The sequence below is a fragment of the Papio anubis genome, chromosome 20, assembly GCF_008728515.1.
Source record: "Papio anubis isolate 15944 chromosome 20, Panubis1.0, whole genome shotgun sequence".
In the NCBI taxonomy this organism is placed as follows: domain Eukaryota; kingdom Metazoa; phylum Chordata; class Mammalia; order Primates; family Cercopithecidae; genus Papio; species Papio anubis.
The window spans coordinates 34,696,281-34,717,764 of NC_044995.1; the positions used below are offsets into that span (position 1 = coordinate 34,696,281).

Consider the following 21,484-nt stretch of genomic DNA (forward strand, 5'->3'; position numbering starts at 1 on the left):
CGGAGGCTGAGGTGGGAGGATGGATTGAGTCCGGGAGGTCAAGGCTGCAGTGAACCGTGATCGCTCCACTTGCACACCGCACTCCAACCTGAGCGACAAAGGGAGACCCTGTTCCCAAAGAAACAAAAGGAAACCCTCCTCCCCCGCCCCCCTGTAAGACAGCGGGATGGGGGTGAAGGTGGGAGTGGGGGTGGGTGGGGCCAGGGCGGAGAGCAGGGTCACGGGCGGCTGTTATGACCCGCCTAGGGTGGAGGAGTTGGGGTTTGGTGATGAGCCCCTCCACTCCGGAGGTGGAGAGCTGGGAGGGAGTGGGGGTGAAGATGTGGGGTGGGAGGGCCAGGGCGGAGGGCGGGACCGAGCAGGGCTCTTCTGACCCCATAGTTGGGGAGGACTGGTGGAGGAGTGGCGGGTCTATGAAAAGCCTGCCCCCCCACTGCGGGGAGAGAGGGCTGGATGGAAGTCGGGAGGCTGTTCTGAGTCCTCCTCTGCCCTAGGTGGGCAGGCCGCGGGAGGAGAATCTGTAATGAGCCTGTTGGGAGCCGAGGAGAGGGGAGGGGGAGGGGATTGCCCGAAATCTCCGCAGAAGTAGGGCGGGACGGAGCTCCGTGTGGGAGCACGGAGTAGGGGACTGTCTGGGTTCCAAGCACTCCTCCGGGGGCAGGCGGGGCTGGGGGGCTGTTCTGAGCTCCCTGGTGAAGAGGAGTGGAGGCGAAGTGGGGAGGGGGAGGGGTGATGTCTGTTCTGAGCCCGTCCCCAGGAGGGATGAGAACAGAGGGACTGTGATGAGATTCACAGGGAGAAGCAGGACAGGACCTGGGGAGTCTGTTCTGATCCCCATGCAGGGGAGGGTGGGAGCTAGGATGGAGCGAGTGGCAGGGGGTTCTCTGTTCTGAGATATCCCCTCACACCCAGGGGCCTGTTCTGGTCTTCCAGGTGCGCATCTGAGCCTCCCGGGTCAGGGCGATAAAGTAGGAAGAGCTTTTCAAGGATCTCTATAAATATTTCTGAGACCTGGCTGAGGAGGAGTAATTAATGGATCAAAAAATGAGAAAATCCCAACTAAAATAGAGCAAACGTGCTGAAAACGCCGAGCCCATCCTACATTAAATGAGTTGCCCACTTTTTTTTTTTTTCCTTTGACGGAGTTTGACTCTTGTTGCCCAGGCTGGAGTGCAATGGCATGATCTCCGCATCCCGGGTTGAAGCGATTCTCCTGCCTCAGCCTCCCAAGTAGCTGGCATTACAGGCACACCACCAGACTAATTTTTGTATTTTTAGTAGAGATGGGGTTTCTTCATGTTGGTCAGGCTGGTCTCGATTTCCTGACCTCTGGTGATCCACCTGCCTCGGCCTCCCAAAGTGCTGGGATTACAGGCGTGAGCCACCGCGCCCGGCGGAGTTGCCCACATATTTCATACACAAAATCACAACAATCCTTTAACAACAAATTTATATGTTACACGGGATGTATTTCAATATTTGGTACCACGTGGACTGGGGGTTCGCGGCTGCCCGCAGGAGCCAAGAGTCTCCCAGGTTTCACTCTGTTCCTCGTGGACCGGGGCATTACCAGGGAAGACAGCAGAATATAGACATCAAAAACTCCGATCTAGAACCATCTCCTGGCTTTGAGACTGTGAGACTATCTACCTTCTCTAAACCCTAATCCCTTCCTCTGAAAAATTAGATTTAAGGCAGATTCTCCCAGGCACGTCAGCGCAGAAGGAGGTGCAGTTTGCTAGGCTCACGAACTGTTTGGTTTGGCCTCTGGCGCCCCCTAGCGGCAGGATGAGTTGCTACACCGTCGGGGCGGGGCCTAACTTTCAAATGAGATGCAAACCACTCCTCTCGTGTCGGGTCTCCGGAAAGGATTTCCTGGGAGGCCACGCGTGTCCGTGGAAACTAGCAAGCGTGACTACGGTGCGCGGGAGTCTGGCTGACAGGAGGAAGGTGGTTGGGGGCCTGGGAGGCCAGAGGGTCCTGAATACTGGATGACCACCTCATTTCATGCTCACCTCCACTTCCAACCTCCAGGTTGGAAAATTGACCCAGCTCAGGATCCTGGTGCTGCCTGATGCTTCATGTTCCAGCAGCCCTCTCTGGACTCCAGGAGGCACATCTGTGAAATGGGTGCATTGAGGCTGGGCGTGGTGGCTCATGCCTGTAATCCTAACACTTTGGGAGGCCGAGGCAAGTGGATCACCTGAGGTCAGGAGTTCAAGACCAGCCTGGCCAATGTGACGAAAGCCCGTCTCTACTTAAAAAATATAGGCCGGTGTGGTGGCACGTGTCTGTAGTCCCAGCTACTCAGGAGGCTGAGGCACAAGAATCACTTGAACCTGGGAGGCGGAGGTCGCAGTGAGCCAAGATTGCGCCCCTGCACTCCAGCCTGGGCAACAGAGGGAGACTCTGTCCCCCCAAAAAATAAAATAAAAATCACTTAAATTATCTGTACCTCATACCAGGTTACCTTTTCCAACAAATCACAGGCTATGCAACCTGTCAGCATTGTTACTATTGTTCTAGCCAACATGCAGTGACCAGCCATCCCTGTCTGGGCAGTGAGGTTGAGGAAGTCCACCCTCTGTCCCTGTCAGGCCATGTGACTTGAACTATATAGTGGAACTCTCCAAGTCTCACCCCCCCATCCCCACCTACCCACTCCCCACCTGTCTGAGCTGGAATGAGAAGGGCAGCTTAGCAAAAGGCTAAGGTAGATGAGCTCACCATCTACCATGAGCAGAGTGGGGCCTGTTAGCAGGGTTAACATTCCAAGTTGAAGCCAGACACCCCCAAACTAGAGAATCATCCCACATACAAGGACCAGACCTTGGTATCTGTGTTCCCGCAACCCCCAACAAATACCGGCAAAACCTAAGACAGCACTGTAATGAATTTTGGCCACCTTAGGTAAGTGTCCCCTTATTGTGGGATTTCATGTATGTTTCCACCTCCCCCACCAGGCAGGCTGTGAGCACTGGAAGGGAGAGCAGGGCCTGTCTTGGTCACCCCTGGGTTCTCAAAGCCCAGCACATAGACGGGCTCTCCACTGATGTTCCTCGAATGAATACAGGAAAGTATCTTATATCTCTGTATTCCCACCACCCGGAGCAAAACTGTAGCCCTGATCCAGATGAATTGCTGCGCCCCTCAATTTGAGACTTTTCCTTACCTGGAAAACATGGAAAATTCACCCTAACACTGGTGATGATGAACAAGTGAGTGTTAGGCTGAGGCCTGATGAATGAATGAATGAATGAATGAATGAATGAATGAATGAATTGAAAGAAGGAACAGGTTCTTGCTACAGATGAGGAGGCCCAGAGAGGTTAAGGGATGTGCCCAAAGTCACACAGCAAAGAAGGAGGCCACCTGGAAAGGAAGGGTCACCCTCACCCCATACACTTCCTTGGGGCCATTTTACCTACAAGCTGAGGGCACAGGGCCCACAAACTCTTTTCAAACCCAGAATTTTCAAACCTGAAAAAAAAAATTGATTCCAGGCAAGGTGCAGTGGCTCAAGCCCGTAATCCCAGCACTTTGGGAGGCCCAGTGGGCGGATCAGTTGAGCTTAAGAGTTCCAGATGAGCCTGGACAACATAGCAAGACCCCATCTCTACAAAAAATTAATTAAAATGGAGAAAGGACTTGAATAGACATTTCTCCAAAGAAGATATATGAACAGTCAAAAAGCCCATGAAAAGATGCTTAACATCATTAGTTATTAGGGAAATGCAAATAAAAACCACAATGAGATATTACTTCATAAGCATCAGAACGACTATTTTCAGGGAGGAGGAGGCTGGGTGTGGTGGCTCACCCCTGTAATCCCCCAGAACTTTGGTTGGCTGAGGTGAGAGGTTAGCTTGGGCATACGAAGTTTGAGACCAGACCAACATAGCAAGACCCCAACTCTACAAAAACATTTAAAAAACTGGTTGGGTATGGTGGCTCACAGCTGTAATTCCAACACTTTGGGAGGCCGAGGCAGGAAGATCACTTGAGGCCAGGAGTTCGAGACCAGTCTGGCCAACATGGTGAAACCCCATCTCTACTAAAAATACAAAAATTAGCTGAGTGTTGTGGCAGCCACCTGTAATCCCAGCTACTTGGAAGGCTGAGGTGCAAGAATCGCTTGAACCCGGGAGGTGGAGGTTGCAAGTGAGCCGAGATCTCGCCACTGCACTCCAGCCTGGGCAAAAGAGTGAGTTCATCTCAAAAAAAAAAAAAAAAAAAAAAAAAAGGAAGAAGAGGAAGAATGGTTATGATGAGGGAGGAGGAGGCTGGGTGTGGTGGTTCACTCCTGTAATCCCAGCACTTTGGGAGGCTGAGGTGAGAGAATCACTTGAGTATAAAGAGTTTGAGACCAGACCAACATAGCAAGACCCCATATCTAAAAAAAAAGAAAAAAAAATTTTAAATGCTTAAAAATTAGCCAGGCATGCTGTGCTTGCCTGTGGTCCCAGCTACCTGGGGAGGCTGAGGCAGGAAGATCACTTGAGCCCAGGAGGTCAAGGCTATAATGAACTATGATCACACCACTGCAATCCAGCCTGGGTGACAGAGCAAGGCCTTGATGAAAAAAAAAAAACAGTAGAAGAAGAAGGAGAAGGAGGAGGAGGAGAGGAGGAGAGGAGGAGGAGAGGAGGAGGAGGAGGAGGAGGAGGAGGAAGAGGAGGAAAGCAGAAGGAAACACGTGTTGGGGAGGATGTGCAGAAAATTATTTTTAAAAACCTCAGACATTGCTGGTGGAAATGGAAAATGGTTCAGCTGCTATGGAAAAGCTTGAGGGTCCCACAAAGAGTTAAAATCGAGTAACTATGTGACTCAGCAACTCCACTCCTAGGAGTCCACATCCCACAAGAGTTGACAGCAGTGACTCAAGAAGATACCTGTGCGGCCGGGCGCGGTGGCTCAAGCCTGTAATCCCAGCACTTTGGGAGGCCGAGATGGGCGGATCACGAGGTCAGGAGATCGAGACCATCCTGGCTAACACGGTGAAACCCCGTCTCTACTAAGAAATACAAAAACTAGCCGGGCGAGGTGGCGGGTGCCTGTAGTCCCAGCTACTCGGGAGGCTGAGGCCGGAGAATGGCGTGAACCCGGGAGGCGGAGCTTGCAGTGAGCTGAGATCCGGCCACTGCACTCCAGCCTGGGCGACAGAGCGAGACTCCGTCTCAAAAAAAAAAAAAAAAAAAAGAAGATACCTGTGCGTACACATTTATAGCAGCATTAGTCACCTCCACCAAAAGGAAGCAACAACACAAATACCCATCAATGGATGAATGGATGAACACAGTGTGTTCCAGACACGCTATGGAATATTACACAGCCATAAAAAGGAATGAGGCACTGATCCATGCTACAACCTGGATGAACCTTGAGTATATGATGCAGAGTGAGAGAAGCCAGAATGCCACCTCTTGTATGACTCCATTGATATGAAATGTCCAGAATAGGCAAATCCACAGAAACAGGAAGTAGATAAATGGTTGTCAGTCGCTTGAGGAGGGGGAATGGGGAGTGACTTCTAATAGGGATGGGGGGATGAAAATCTTTTGGAGCTAGACAGAGGTAATGGTTGGACAACACTAAATGCCACTGAATAAAATGGTTCATTTTATGTTATGTAAGTTTCATTTCGATTTTTTTAAAGTGCTGTGGGAATAACGGGGGACCAGTTAGGGAAGGGATCCAGGATTCTCCCTAGCCTCCTGGAGGAAGCAACATTTACCCAAAGCCTTGAAGGAGGTAAGCAGAGGGGAAATCGCAGCCAATGACAGAGTCCCTGGGTTGAGATAAAATGAAAAGTGAATTTTTAAAGTTTGTTATTTCTTTTTTGAGACACAGCCTCACTCTGTTGCTCAGGCTGGAGTGCAGTGATGTGATCTCAGCTCACTGCAGCCTTGACCTCCTGGGCTCAAGCGATCCTCCTGTCTCAGTCCCTAAAGTAGCTGGGTCCACAGGCCTGCGCCACCACACCAGGCTAACTTCCTTATTTCTTGTAGAGATGAGGTCTGGCTATGTTGTCCAGGCTGGTCTCAAACTCCTGGGCTCAAGCCATCCTCCTGCCTCAGCCTCCCAAAGTGCTGGGATTACAGGCATGTACCACCTCACCCAGCCCTTTCTCTCTCCCTCTTTTTTTTTTTTTTTTAGACAGAGTCTCACTCTGTCAGCCAGGCTGGAGTGTGCAGTGGTGCAATCTCGACTCATTGCAACCTCTACCTCCCTGATTCAAACATTCCTCCCACCTCAGCCTCCCAAGTAGCTAGGATTACAGGGATGTACCACCATGCCCAGCTAATTTTTTTTTTTTTCACCATGTTGGCCAGGCTGGTCTTGAACTCCTGACCTCAAGTGATCCACCCGCCTCGGACTCCTAAAGTGCTGGGATTGCAGGCGAGAGCCACCACGCCCGGCCTCCTTTCTCTTTTTTATTTATTTATTTATTTATTTATTTATTTATTTTTAAAATTTATTTATTTGTTTGTTTGTTTATTTATTTATTTATGGCATGATCTCAGCTCATTGCAACCTCCGCCTCCTGGGTTCAAGCAATTCTCCTGCCTCAGCCTCCCAAGTAGCTGGGATTACAGGCTCCGGCCACCACACTCGGCTAATTTTTGTGTTTTTAGTAGAGACGGGGTTTCACAGTATTGGCCAGGCTGGTCTGGAACTCTTGACCTTGTGATCCGCCTGCCTTGGCCTCCCAAGGTGCTGGGATTACAGGCGAGGACCACCGCGCCAGGCCTCCTTTTTCTTGTTTTAAACAATAAAATTGATGCTTAGGGCGGCAGGGGGCGAGGTGGTGCCCTTTTCTGAACTTAGAGAGCTGTGGGGTTCCCGCGATCCAGTCCCTCGTGGGGCCTCCCCGCCCTGTGTCCCGTGCCAGGCCCCGCCCCGCCAGGCCCAGCGGACCAAGAGGGGGCGCCCGCGGGGCCCCGGGAGGGAGGAGAAAAGACTTTGTCCCAAGTTTTCGCGGAGATTCGGCGTCCCCGCTGCGACCAGCACCCCAGAGCCCCCGTCCATCTGGCGACCCCCAGCCCAGCCCCCGAACTTGCAGACACTCCCTGCGGCCCCGCCCCCTCGGGGACCCCCTGGGGACCCTCGGACTCCCCCCAACTCCCCTGCCCCCTAAAACCACTTCGATTCCTCAACTGTTCCCCCGGCCAGCGGGAACCCTCGCCATGTCTCGCTCTTACGGGGGCCGGGTGCTGGCCGCAATGACCCTGTTGGGCATCGCGGCGGCCGTGCTGACGGCTCTGGGCGCGCAGCTGCTGTTCCAGCTGCAGGCGGGCCGCGCCGAGCTGCGGGGGCTGCGCGCGGACGGGCTGGGCCAGGAGCTGGGCGCCGGCCCCGGGCTGCCCGAAGACGCGGCCGGGGCGCTACTGCCGCTGGCCGCCGCGCTGGCCGCGCTCGTGCTGGTGCTGGGGTTCACCTGCCTGCTGCTCGCTGCGCTCTGTGGCCACCTGGGCGCCGAGCTGGCGCGGGGGCCTGGCCCCAGGAGGTAGGAGGACCGGCCTCACCGCCCCGGAGGCCCGGCTGGGGGCTGGGTGAACCTGGATGAGCCTCTTTCCCTCTTTTGGCCTCAGGCTGGGGGGACAGCTTCCCTCCCCACTTCCCTCTCCCCACCACTCCGTGCATCTCTGCCTCCCTCCTTTCCTCTCTTCCTCCCTCCCTCCCTCCATTCTATATTTGTTAAATTTTGCGGCAGGCGCAACCACTGCTGTGTCTCCCGTTTTGCAGATGAGGAAACTGAGGCTCAAAGAGGGTCCAGGATCAGCTTACCTGGATCTCAAACAGGGGAGGCTGAACTCTAAGGCTGTCTGGCTTGAAAGTGGGTAGGGGGCGGGAGAGTGCTGGACTTGAACTTGGTTCTGGGTAGAGCCAGCCAGAGCCTGTGTCCTGGCCTGAAATTGAGTTCCTTCCTCAGGGACCTGAACTCAGGGATGTGCTCATTGAGGGACCTCTATCAGGGGCAGTGGTTGCAGAAGGAGGAACCCTCCTTGAGCTGAGGACCCCGCTGTCCCACATGGTAGTGTTTCCCTCCAGAATGTCGGGGGAGAGGAGCCCAAATTCTAAACCAGAATTCTGTGAAATTGAGCAGATGAGAACTTCCACTACTGGGGTAGATCCTATTCAGACCACATACCTTCCACCCAAGGGACAATGAAATGCATGGGTCCCATGGGTCAGCAAACATGTGTTGGGCGCCTGCCTGCAGGGGGGTGGGTCTGGCTCGGGGCATCAGAGACACAGCAGGGACCAAGTGGACCCAGACCTGCTCTCATGGAGTCACAGAAAATAAGGAAACATAACAAGAGCCAGGCGTGATCGTTCACACCTGCAATCCCAGCACTTTGGGAGGCAGAGGCAGGAGGATTCATTTGAGGCCAGGAATTTTTTTTTTTTTTTTTTTTTTTTTTGAGACAGAGTCTTGCTCTGTCACCCAGGCTGGAGTGCAGTGGCGCTATTTTGGTTCACTGCAGCCTACCACCTCTCGGGTTCAAGCGATTCTCCCACCTCAGCTTCCCGAGTAGCTGGAATTACAGGTGCGCACCACCACAGCCAGCTAATTTTTGTATTTTTAGTGGAGGTGGGGTTTCACCATGTTGGCCAGGCTGGTCTCGAACTCCTAACCTCAAATGATCCACCCACCTTGGCCTCCCAAAGTGCTGGGAGGCCAGGAATTTGAGACCAGCCTGGGTAATATAGCAAGACCTTCCCTGTACAAAAAGAAAAAAATAATAATTAGCTAGGTGTGGTGGTGCATGCCTGTAGTTCCATATACTTGAGAGGCTGAGGCAAGAGGATCTCTTGAGCCCAGGAGGTCGAGGCTGCAGTGAGCCATGATCATGCTTATGAATAACCACTGCGCTCTAGTTTGGGCAACATAGTGAGACCCCATCTCTAATAATAATAATAGCAGATGATAATGAATGCTGAGAAGGAAAGAAGAGAGATGGGATAGAGAGGGGATAGGACTTTGGGATTTCTCCTGCGTAGGAGAGTTGTGAGTGAGGAGGAAGGTGATCTGATTTAGGTTTTTAATGACCACCTCTAGCCACTGTGCTGAAAAGGGGACAGGAGGGAAGGAAGGGAAGGCGTCCACTTTCATTATACTGGTGGGAGCTGAGTGAGGATGGAAGCTCTCAGAGCCTCCGTTTCCTCCTCAATCAGTCTCACCTCTTGGGGTCGCTGTTTGTACCATCAATAACAGCACGTGAAACTCAGTTTCCTCATCTCTCAAAGAAGCTTGTGGTCTGTAAAATAATGGAAGCCAGGTGTGCAGCAAGTATCTGCACATAGCTGCTTCCTGAGTGTTGGGTGTTTGAGTGGACTCATGTATATAGATGGATTATAGGGGAAAGAGAATAGATGGTGGATGGATGGAAGGAAGGAGGGATGGATGGATGGATGAGGGGTGGATGGATAGTGAATGGGAGATGGATGACCAGTGGATGGGTGGGTGAGGGATAGATAGGATAGCGGAGGGTGTTTAAATGAATGGATGGATGGGTTAATAGCACATGGTTAAATGAATGGAAAGCTGTATATGAGTGCTGGTCGAATAATCAATGAATATGGATGGTAAATGGATGGTGGACACTGACTTGGAAAAATGGATGGGTGGATGGATGGAGCATAGATAAATGGATTGATATCAGATAGGTGGATGGTGGATATCTAAATGATTGTATGGATGGATGAATGGATGGGGCTGATGGATAGATAGATAAGTGGATGGATGAATGAATTGATAAGTGGATGGGTGAATGAATGAGTGGATGGATGACTGGTTGATGGATGGATAAGTGGATGGATAGATGGATGGATAGATGGATGGATAAGTGGGTGGGTGGATGGATGGATGGATGGATAAGTGGATGGATGGGTGAATGGGCGGATGTATGGATGGGTGGATGAATGGATGAGTGGACAGATGGATGAATGGGTGGATAAATGGATGAATGGATAAATGGGTGGACAGATGGATGGATGGGCTGATGGATGGATGAGTTGATGGATGAATAGATGGATAGATGGAGAGTGGATAAGTAAATGGATATAAATGGGTGGGTGAGTAGATGGATGATGGTTAGGTACTCATAGATTTTGGGTCCCTGAAAGCTGGGTCCTTGTCTCATTTAAGCTGCTCTCCCTCCCTGTCCTCACTGACCTCCCACCACCAGCTCCACTTCCTGAACCCTTTATCTTCCTGCTTCCCTTCATTCCAGGTCGGACTGGTTTCTCTATGACTGCCGCCTCCTCAGACACGTGGCCCTTGGCCTTTTCTGCTGTGGGATCTCTGTCTACTTAGCAGGTGTGTGCTGAAATAGAACGTGGGGCATAGGATCCGGGGTTGGGTAGAGAGCAGCAATGGTCCCCTAACTGGGATCAACTCCGCAGACAGTCTCCTTGAGTTCAGCTCCAGGCTCTGACACTTCCTTGCTTTGGTGCCTTGGGCAAATTCTCTCTGTGCCTTGATTTCCTCATCAGTACAATGGGAATAACTGTCTTTACCTCACAGAACCACTTGAGGAGATTCTGAGATTTAATCCTCATGAAAGCCCATAGGACCAGGGATAGTGCCTCACATCTATATCCCAGCAATTTGGGAGACTTAGGCTTGGTGTGGTGGTACACACCTGTAGTCCCAGCTACTCAGGAGGCTAAGGTGGGAGGATCACCTAAGCCCAGAAGGTTGAGGCTGCAGTGAGCCATGATTGCACCACTGCATCGCACTCCAGCCTGGGTGATACAGCGAGACCCTGTCTCATTAAAAAAAAAAAAAAAAGCCCGTGGATGGCATCTGACTCCAGTAGGGACTCCACAAATGCTAGTTGTCATCAGAACACTTCTGATTCATCAGTTTTATACATTTGTTTGAACAAAAATTTTCATGGCCTGGGTGGTGTCTAAAGATAGCATTTTGGCCAGGCGCAGTGGCTCACGCCTATAATCCCAGCACTCTGAAGGCCTGAGGCCAGTGGATCACCTGAGGTCAGGAGTTCGAGACCAGCCTGGCCAACATGGTGAAACCCCGTCTCTACTAAAAATACAAAAAAATTAGCCAGGCATGGTGGCGGGCGCCTGTATTCTCAGCTACTCAGGAGGCTGAGGCAGAGGAATCACTTGAACCCTGGAGGCAGAGGTTGCAGTGAGCCAAGATCACGCCACTGCACTCCAGCCTGGGCAACAAGGGCAAAACTCTGTCTCAAAAAAAAAAAAAGCATTTTACAGGTTGGAATGAGTGAAAGCTGTTTTGGTTACAAATATCAATCTCCAGCTCAAAAATGGCTTGAGACAATTAAAAAAAAAAAAAAAGGATACCCCAGATGCCAGAATGTTCCACACTGTCCTTCCTTCCTGATTTATAATAACTTTTCTTCAATCAACTTTCTTCATCCATCCGGGCTGGTAAAGGAACCAAATCATTAAGTGTCTTTCAAGAGACTCCTAATGCCTTATATTTGTTTTAATCTTGAAACAAATGTGTTGATGATGCTGGGGACTCAACGCTGAATCATATATAAGTCCCTGCCAGCCCTGTAAACAATCTGATTTACAGGAAGAAAAAATATCCCACTGAATGAGAAACAGGATTTGCTATTACTGTTTTTTTTATAGTCCCACCATAGAAAAATAGAAGTTTAAAAAGATATTTAGCCTGGGTGTGGTGACTCACGCCTGTAATCCCAGCACTTTGGGAGGCTGAAGTGGGTGAATCACTTGAGGGTAGGAGTTTAAGACCATCCTGGCCAACATGCTGAAATCCCCCCTCTATGAAAAATTCAAAAAAATTAGCTAGACCTGGTGGCAGGTGCCTGTAATCCCAGCTACTCGGGAGGCTGAGGTGGAAGAATCGCTTGAACCTGAGAGGTGGCTGAGATCACGCAACTGCCCTCCAGCCTGGGCGACAGAGTGAAACTTCATCTCAAAAAATAAATAAATAAAAAGACATATTTAAAATATTTTTAATGAGATGTGAGCCTAAGGTTCACTGTGGGAATTTATATATACGAAGTGCACGGAACGCTGCATAACTTTTGTTGTTTGACTTAATGAAATGCTCCAGGCCGGGCGCGGTGGCTCAAGCCTGTAATCCCAGCACTTTGGGAGGCCGAGACGGGCGGATCACGAGGTCAGGAGATCGAGACCATCCTGGCTAACACGGTGAAACCCCGTCTCTACTAAAAAATACAAAAAACTAGCCGGGCGAGGTGGTGGGCGCCTGTAGTCCCAGCTACTCGGGAGGCTGAGGCAGGAGAATGGCATAAACCCGGGAGGCGGAGCTTGCAGTGAGCTGAGATCTGGCCACTGTACTCCAGCCTGGGCGACAGAGCGAGCCTCCGTCTCAAAAAAAAAAAAAAAAAATGAAATGCTCCAGAGGTAGTTTTTTTTAGAAAAAGGAGAAGGAATGGATGACTTGTGCATCTGAAATTATCAGGGAAGTTGGCCTCAGGTGCGGCTGGATCCAGGTACTCAAATTAGGTTATCAGAAATGCCTCTCAGCTGGGTGTGGTGGCTCGCACCTGTAATTCCAGCACTTTGGGAGGCCGAGGCGGGTGGATCACTTAAGGTCAGGAGTTTGAGACCAGCCTGGCCAACATGGTGAAACCCCATCTCTACTAAAAATACAAAAATTAGCCAACCATCGGGGCACACCCCTGTAATCCCAGCTACTCCAGAGGCTGGGGCAGGAGAATTGTTTGAATCTGGGAGGTGGATGTTGCAGTGAGTCGAGATCACGCCACTGCACTCCTGCCTGGGCAATAGAGCGAGACTCCGTCTCAAAAAAAAAAAGAAAAAGAAAAGAAAAGAAAGAAATTAGCCAGGCATGGTGGCTCGTGCCTGTAGTCCCAGCTACTCAGGAGGCTGAAGGCAGGAGAATCACTTGAACCCACGAGGTGGAGGTTGCAGTGAGCTGAGATCGTGCCACTGCACAGCCTGGGTGACAGAGCGAGACTCCGTCTCAAAAATGATAATAAAAGAAAAAAGAAACAGAAATGCTTGTCACTTCACCTCTTCATCTGCTGTTCCCTGAGTGGGCATCTCTCTGAGAAAGTTGACTCTATCTGTAAGCACTTTTGACACGATGCCTGGAGCCATGAGTCTTTGCACAGGCCAACAGAAATATTAAAGACCTAGGGAATAAGATCTCCACATTCTAAAATACAAGAACAATTACAAAAGAAAAAAAAAAAGGTAACATTATGTCAGCCTCACTAAGCGTAAAATTGAGAATTCATTCACCTCCCATTTAGATTGTTTTTGAGGCTAGGTGACCTCATTCAGCAAGAATTCCTAAGCACATCCAACCAATCATCCATTCATTGCTAGCTAGAACTAAAGGAATAATTACAAAATCCCTTTCAAAATGTTTCCAGCAAAAGAAAAATGTCCTTGGCCTTGCTTTCATATGTCGGACATCATGCAGTGTGATATCTTCCAAAGCAACAGTACAGAGCCAGAGAATGTGTATAAACAGCCTGGAAAGTGCCAAAAAAAAAAAAGTCCCCCTTGTGTTCTGGGCCCCTCTCCTACCAATACCCGAGACACTGCAGGAAAATGTATCTGTCCCAATAGCCCAAGCTAAAGTCTCAGGGCTGACTCTGATAGGCTGAGCTTGGGCCATGTAATATTCCTACACCAATCACTAACATCATGGGAAGCAATTAATGCTCTGATTGGCTGAGCTTGGCCCAATGAGGACCTCACTGATGCCAAAGTGGGTCAGTGATCCCAAATCCACTCCGCAGTGTAGAGATAGGGACCAGACCAGGGATTCCCCACTGAGACTGATTCTGGCCTCAGAGGACTTTTATCACTACCTAGAGACATTTTTGGTGGTCGCCACAGAGTTGAGGGTGGGATGCTACTGACATCTAGTGGGTAAAAGCTGCTAAACGGGCCGGGCGCGGTGGCTCAAGCCTGTAATCCCAGCACTTTGGGAGGCCGAGGCGGGTGGATCACGAGGTCAGGAGATCAAGACTATCCTGGCTAACATGGTGAAACCCCGTCTCTACTAAAAATACAAAAAAAAAAAACTAGCCGGGCGTGGTGGCGGGCGCCTGTAGTCTCAGCTACTTGGGAGGCTGAGGCGGGAGAATGGCGTGAACCCGGGAGGCGGAGCTTGCAGTGAGCCGAGATCACGCCACTGCACTCCAGCCTGGGAGCACAGCGAGACTCTGTCTCAAAAAAAAAAAAAAAAAAAAAAAAAAAAGCTGCTAAACGACCTATGATGCACCACCACTAAGAATGGTGCCAACTGTATGCTGGAGAGGCTGATGGAGGGCTAGCTAGCGCAGGTCCTCAAAGTCCCTTCCTTTATTTGTTTTTGTTTTTGTTTTTTTTCTCTGAGAGGGAGTCTTGCTGTGTTGCCCAGGCTGGAACCCAGCGGAGTGATCCCAGCTCACTGCAACCACCACCTCCCAGGTTCAAGCCATTCTCCTACCTCAGCCTCCCAAGTACCCAGGATTACAGGAGTCCACCATCACGCCCAGCTAATTTTTGTATCTTTAGCAGAGACAGGGTTTTACCATGTTGGCCAGGCTGGTCTCAAACTCCTGGCCTCAAGTGATCCGCCCACCTCAGCCTCCCAAAGTGCTGGGGTTACTGGCATGAGCCACCACACCTGGTCCCTCAAGGTCCCTTCTTATTCACATTGGCTAACTGAGGCCAGAGAGAGGCTGTGAATCTCTCACAATGTCCCCCAAGCCTGGGGCGTGGCAAACCTGTGGGCACCGGACAGTAGGCAGCAGAGGCTGGCTCCCCCACCCTGACCCTCACCCCCACCCCAGGCAGAGACAGACAGAGATACAGGACCCTGAGAGCTGAGTTGCTGGAGGTGTTTCTGGTTTTGTTTGTTTAGAGACAGGGTCTTGCTGTGTAGCCCAGGCTGGACTTGAACTCCTGGCTCAAGCAATCCTCCTGCCTCAGTCTCCCAATCCAAGAAGCTGGAACTACAGGTGTGCACCACCATACCCAGTTAAGTTGCAGTTTCATTGTGGCAAAGTACACATAACCAAAACATTACCACTTTAGGCCGGGCGCAGTGGCTGCCACTTGTAATCCCAGCACTTTGGGAAGCCGAGGCAGGCGGATCATGAGGTCAGGAGATTGAGACCAACCTGGCTAACAAAGTGAAACTCCGTCTCTACTAAAAATACAAAACTTAGCCGGACGTGATGGCGGGCACCTGTAGTCCCAGTTACTTGGGAGTCTGAGGTAGGAGAATGGCATGAACCCGGGAGGCGGAGCTTGCAATGAGCCAAGATCATGCCACTGCACTCCAGCCTGGGCAACAGAGCAAGACTCTGTCTCAAAAAAAAAAAAAAAATTAGCATTTTAACCAGTGTATTTTATTTCTATTTTTTGAGGCAGGGTCTTGCTCTGTTACCCAGGCTGGAGTGCAGTGGTGTGATCATAGCTCACTGCAGCCTCCATATCCTGGGCTCAAGCAATTCTTCTGCCTCAGCCCCACAACTAGGCAAGCACTGCCATTCCTGGATAGTTTCTTATTTTTTGTAGAGACTGGTCTATCTATGTTGCCTGAGCTGGTGTCGAACTCCTGGCCTCAAGCAACCTCTCACCTCAGCTTCCAAAAGTGCTGGGATTACAGGTGTGACCCACCTCGCCCAACCTTTAACCACTTTGAAGTGTACAATTCAGTGGGATTTAGCACATTCACAGTCTTAGGCAACTATCGCTACTATCTGGTTCCAGAATATTTTAATCACCCAACAGGAAACGCTGTCCCCATTAGCAATCACTCCCCATTCCCCCTTCCTCATCCCTGGCAGCCACTAATCTACTGTCTGTCTATGGATTTGCTTGTTGTTTTTTTTTTTTTTTTTTTTTTCTTGAGACAGCGTCTTGCTTTGTCGCCCAGGGTGCAGTGCAGCAGCACGATCTCAGCTCACTGCAACCTCCACCTCTCAGATTCAAGCGATTCTCCTGCCTCAGTCTCCCAAGTAGCTGGGATTACAGGCACGCGCCACCACGCCCAGCTAATTTTTGTATTTTTAGTAGAGACCGGGTTTCACCATGTTGGTCAGGTTGTTCTCCAACACGTGACTTCAGGTGATCCACCCACCTCAGCCTCCCAAAGTGCTGGGATTACAAGCATGAGCCACTGCGCCCAGCTGGTATTTGCCTGTTCTGTACGTTTCAGATCAATGACACCTCACACTCTGTGGCTATTTGCATCTGGCTTCTCTCACTCAGCATCATGTTTTCCTGTTTCATCCACATTGTAGAATGGAAGGGTGCCTCATTCCTTACATGCTGCATCATATTCCCTCATATGGGTATTCCACCAACAGGGATGGTTCTTTTTTTTTTAAGACGGAGTCTCGCTCTGTCACCCAGGCTAGAGTGCAGTGGCATGATCTCGGTTCACTGCAAGCTCCGCCTCCCGGGTTCACACCATTCTCCTGCCTCAGCCTCCCGAGTAGCTGGGACTACAGGCACGCCCCATCACGCCCGGCTAATTTTTTTGTATTTTTAATAGAGATGGGGTTTCACCGTGTTAACCAGGATGGTCTCAATCTCCTGACCTCGTGATCCACCCACCTTGGCCTCCCAAAGTGCTGGGATTACAGGCGTGAGCCACCGTGCCTGGCTAGGGAGGCTTCTTAAGAGATAGAGCAGGTGGCTGGGCACAGTGACTCACGCCTGTAATCCCAGCACTTTGGGAGGCCAAGGCACGTGGATCACCTGAGGTCAGGAGTTCGGGACCAGCCTGACCAACATGGTGAAATCCCCGTCTCTACTAAAAATGCAAAATTAGCCAGGCATGGTGGTGCATGCCTGTAATCCCAGTTACTCGAGAGGCTGAGGCAGGAGAATTGCTTGAACCCGAGAGGCAGAGGTTGCAGTGAGCTGAGATTGCGCCACTGCACTGCAGCCTGCGCAACAAGAGCGGAACTCCATCTCAAAAAAAAAAAAAGGGAGAGAGAGCAGGTCCCATTACTCTCCAGCTCCAAAATCCCCCTACTCATTGCTCTTAGAAGAAAACATGGTGGGGCACAGTGGCTCATGCCTGTAATCCCAGCCCTCTTGGGAGGCCAAGGCGAGAGGATCACTTGAGCTCAGGAATTGGAGACCAGCCTGGGCAACAAGGCGAAACCCTGTCTCTACTAAAAATGCAAAAATTAGTCTGGGCACCATGACTCATGCCTGTAATCCCAGCACTTTGGAAGGCTGAGGCAGGCAGATCACCTGAGATCAGGGGTTCGAGACCAGCTTGGCCAACATGGTGAAACCCTGTTTCTACTAAAAATACAACAATTAGCCGAGCGTGGTGGCGGGTGCCTGTAATCCCAGCTACTTGGGAGGCTGAGGCATGAGAATCACTTGAACCCAGGAAGCAGAGGTTGCAGTGAGCAGAGGTCACACCCCTGCACTCCAGCCTAGGTGACAGAGCAAGATTCTGTCTCAAAAAAAAAAAAAAAAAAACAAGAAACAAAAACAAAACAAAATAAAACAAAAATTAGCCAGGCATGGTGGCGTGCACCTGTAGTCCCACCTACTCAGGAGGCTGAGGTGGGAGACTCACCTGAGCCTGGGGAGGTTGAGGTGGCAGTGAGCCGTAGCCAAGCCACTGCCTTCCAATCTGGGGTGACAGAGCGAGACCCTGTCTCAAGAAAAAAAAAAGAAGGAGAAGAAGGAAGAGGGCTGGGCGCGGTGGCTTACGCCTGTAATCCCAGCACTTTGGGAGGCCGAGGCGGGTGGATCACTTGAGGTCAGGAGATCGAGACCATCCTGGCTAACATGGTGAAACCCCATCTCTACTAAAAAACATTTTTAAAAAAAAAAAAAAAGAAGAAGGAAGAAGAACAAGAAGAACAAGAAGGAAGACGAACGAAGAAGGAAGAAGGACAAGAAGGAGAAGAAGGAGGAGGAGGAGGAGGAAGAGGAAGAAGAAGATGGAGGAGGAGGAAGAGGAGGAAGAGGAGGAAGGGAAGAAGAGGAAGAAGAGGAAGAAGAGGCCTCCACCCCCATCTGGTCCCCAACATCCACTCCTTCCTTAACTCCTCTATCTCTCCCCCACCTCTCTTCTCCAGTTACATCACAACCTATTTATCTTTTGTTGTTGTTATTGTTGTTGAGACTGAATCTCACTCTGTTGCCCAGACTGGAGTGCAGTGGTGCGATCTCGGCTCACTGCAGCCTCCATCTCCCAGGCTCAAGCAATTCTCTTGCTTCAGCCTCCCGAGGAGCTGGGATTACAGGCATCCGCCACGATGCCCAGCTAAGTTTTGTATTTTTTTGTAGAGAGAGGGTTTCACCATGTTGCCCAGGCTGGTCTCGAACTCCTGACCTCAAGTGATCCACCCGCCTCAGCCTCCCAAAATGTTAGGATTACAGGCGTGAGCCACTGAGCCCGGCCAGAACCCGTTTTGTTTTCTTCTGAGCCTCAGACACTCGGGCGTTTCCACCTCAGGACCTCTGCACTTGCTGTGTCCCCTGCAGCCGTCATCCTCCTCAGCAATCCCAGAAGCTGCTACTTCTTCCCCCAGGGTCTCAGCTCAGATAGCTCCTCCTCAGGGAAGCCCCTGCCCACAGCTGCTGAAATGAGTCTCTTTCTGTTGTCTTCTTTGGAGGCAGACCTGTGCCTCAGAGCACAGACTCTGGAGCCGACCAGCCTGGGTTAAAATCCCACCTCTGTCACTTCCTGACTGTATGGCTTTGAAGAGTCTCCTAACCTCTCTGGGCCCCAGCTTTCTTCTCTGTAAAATGGATGTGATGATGATGCACGTGTGGGATGTGGGAGAATTAGATGCCTAGTCTATGTTCCAGTCCCGTGGCAGGGTTTTTCATGATTTCTCCCTGTGAGCAAGAACTCCCTGAGGGCTTGGAGGGCAAATGTTTGTTGAGTGAATAAATGAGAGTCGTTTCCTTCCACAGCACTGTCCATCTATGCCTTGCTACTTTTCGAGATCGAGACAGGCGCAGCAGCCGCTTCCATCCTCGGCTCGGGCGCCCTGGTTCTGGTGGCTGTGCTGACCCACACTCTCCTCCGGGCTGCTCGGGCCACCCGCCGTGGGCTCCATGAGTTGTCCCCGCCATCCTTTGAAGATGACCTCACCCGCCCTGCTGAAGTCTCCAAGGCCAGCCCCAGAGCTCAGCCTCAGCAGGGTATCCATCGTCGGACCCCCTATTCAAGCTGTCCAGAGCCTGGGGACCCCTTTGTGTCCATGGCCACTGCCACAGCACCTGCAGCCCTGGGGGGAGGCTGGGAGAGCAGCCTGCCTGCAACCCGAATGCACCGGACACTGTCCGGCCTGGGGCACTGGGACGGGGTTACCCATGAGATGCGTCGAATGCTAGGCCATAGACCAGGGAGCACGGGGAAGGACTCTACACTGGTGTGAGCCCAGGGATAAGGAATAGAGACCTGGTGTAAGAAAAGGATACCATACAGATAGGTTCAGGTTCAGCTGCAGTAGCAGTAGGACTTGATTTTTCTCTCATTTTATTGCATACTTAGCTTTTGTCCTCAAGGTTGCCTCATGGCACAAAATAGTTGCCAGAGCTCCAGCCTTCACCTCCTCATTCTGAGGGAAAGTCAGAGGCCAGCACTGGCTGGGTGTCTCCTGGAAGTCTCCCCAGGAAGCCTTGAAACCCTTCATTTTATATCCCACTGGCCAGAACAGAGCGAAATGGCCACACCTTGCTGCAGGGGAGGCTGGGAAATGTGGCTATCCAGATGGATGAGATTCTGTTATTGGTAGAAGGGGAGCAGGGGGCTTAGGCAGTGATTCTCTAAGTGTCTCCATCCATTTTACAGATGAGGAAACCGAGGCCCCAAGAGAGGCAGTGACTCACCAGGGGGCCCACGGCCAGGACTGAGCACCAGAGCCAGGATCCTCACCTGAACCCCGTAATCGCCAGGCTGCTGATATGCAAATCTCAGACTCTGCAAAATCCGCTGCGCCCCCTTGGGCTGTGAACATTTCAAACCCATGTGTGCCAAGCTTGGAGCAGCCCAGGGCCAGAGGCACGGCTGGAGGGCTGGACCCAGGTTCCTGGCTGTGGACTCATGGCTGAGGGCTTAGCCGCTTTGTGCCTCAGTTTCCTCATCTGTAATATGGGGACAAGAAGTGGCCCTGTCTCCAAGGGCTCAGACGAGACACATGACTTCATGTAAGGCATTCTGGGGACCCCCACACAATAGGTCCTCGATGCGTGTTAATTGTTCTCATGCTGCTGCTGCTTGGGGTGTAGACATGGGTAGTTCCTGGGGCTCAAGGAAATAACAGAGGGGTCTCCAAAGGTCTCCTGTCTTGCACAACCCACAAATAAACTCCGATGTTCACTATCTGTGTGTTACTCAATATTCAATTGTGCCGCCTGGCCAAGCCCAGGCCCATGGGTGGGACTTGGATCGGGGAAGGGAAGGGCAAGAGTGAGCGCCAGGCCATGCCCCTTGTAGTCCCCAGTCTGGGACGTGTGCTCCACCAGTTGTTTATGTTTGGTTTTGGTTTGAGACGGAGTCTTGCTCTGTCTCCCAGGTGGGAGTGCAGTGGCATGATCTAGGCTCACTGCAACCTCCGTCTCCCAGGTTCAAGTGAGTCTCCTGCCTCAGCCTCCCGAGTAGCTGGGATTACAGGCGCCCGCCACCATGCCTGGCTAATTTTTGTATTTTTAGTAGAGACAGGTTTCACCATGTTGGCCGGGCTGATCTCGAACTCCTGACCTCAGGTGATCCCCCTGCCTCGGCCTCCCAAAGTGCTGGGATTACAGGTGTGAGCCACTGCTCCTGGCCTTTAAACAATATTTATGAGATGGAGTTTTGCTCTTGTGGCCCAGGCTGCAGTGCAATGGCCCAATCTCGGCTCATTGCAACCTCCCGGGTTCAAGCGATTCTCCTGCCTCAGCCTCCCAAATAGCTGGGACTAGAGGCAAGGGCCACCATGCCCGGCTAGTTTTACATTGTTTGTTGTTTGTTTTTGTTTTCTTTTTTTTTTTTTTTTTTTTTTGAGGCGGTCTGGCTCTGCAGCCAGGCTGGAGTGCGGTGGCGTCTACCGGCTCACTGCAAGCACCTCCCAGGTTCCGCGCGCCATTCTCCTGCCTCAGCCTCCTGGTATGGGACCCCAAGCGCCCGCCACCGCCCGGCTGGACTGTATTTTTTGGTAGAGGCAGTTTCACCGTGTCAGCCAGAATGGTCTCGATCTCCTGACCTCGTGATCCGCCCGTCTCCGGCCTGCGCCAAAGTGTGTTTGTTTGTTTTCTAGACAGGGGTCTCACTCTGGCCGCCCTAGGCTACAGTGCAGTGGGCGATCTGCGGCTTTCACTGCAGCCTCCGCCTCCCCACGGTTCAGCGATTCTCCTGCCTCCACCTCCCAAGTAGCTGGGACTACAGGCAAGGGCCATCATGCCTGGCTAGTTTTTACATTTTTAGTAGAGATGAGGTTTAACCATGTTGGCCAGCTAGTCTCGAACTCCTGACCTCAAGTGATCCACCCACCTTGGC

At 51.4% G+C, this 21,484-nt stretch overlaps 1 protein-coding gene across 2 annotated transcripts; it reads left to right on the forward strand.

The window, feature by feature from the left end:
• Positions 1–6,934: 6,934 nt before the first annotated feature.
• On the forward strand, positions 6,935–20,331 carry TMEM221 (transmembrane protein 221). 2 transcript variants are annotated; one of them, XM_009199629.4, is made up of 4 exons: positions 6,942–7,507; positions 10,239–10,324; positions 18,916–19,146; positions 19,799–20,331. In XM_009199629.4, exons 1-4 carry the CDS (start codon positions 7,188–7,190, stop codon positions 19,858–19,860), a joined length of 699 nt encoding a protein of 232 aa, XP_009197893.1. In that variant the 5' UTR covers positions 6,942–7,187; the 3' UTR covers positions 19,861–20,331. The 2 variants fall into 2 exon arrangements, with proteins under 2 accessions (XP_003919243.1, XP_009197893.1); XM_003919194.5 differs by having other exon boundaries at positions 6,935–7,507; positions 18,916–20,331.
• The last annotated feature ends 1,153 nt before the right edge of the window (positions 20,332–21,484 follow it).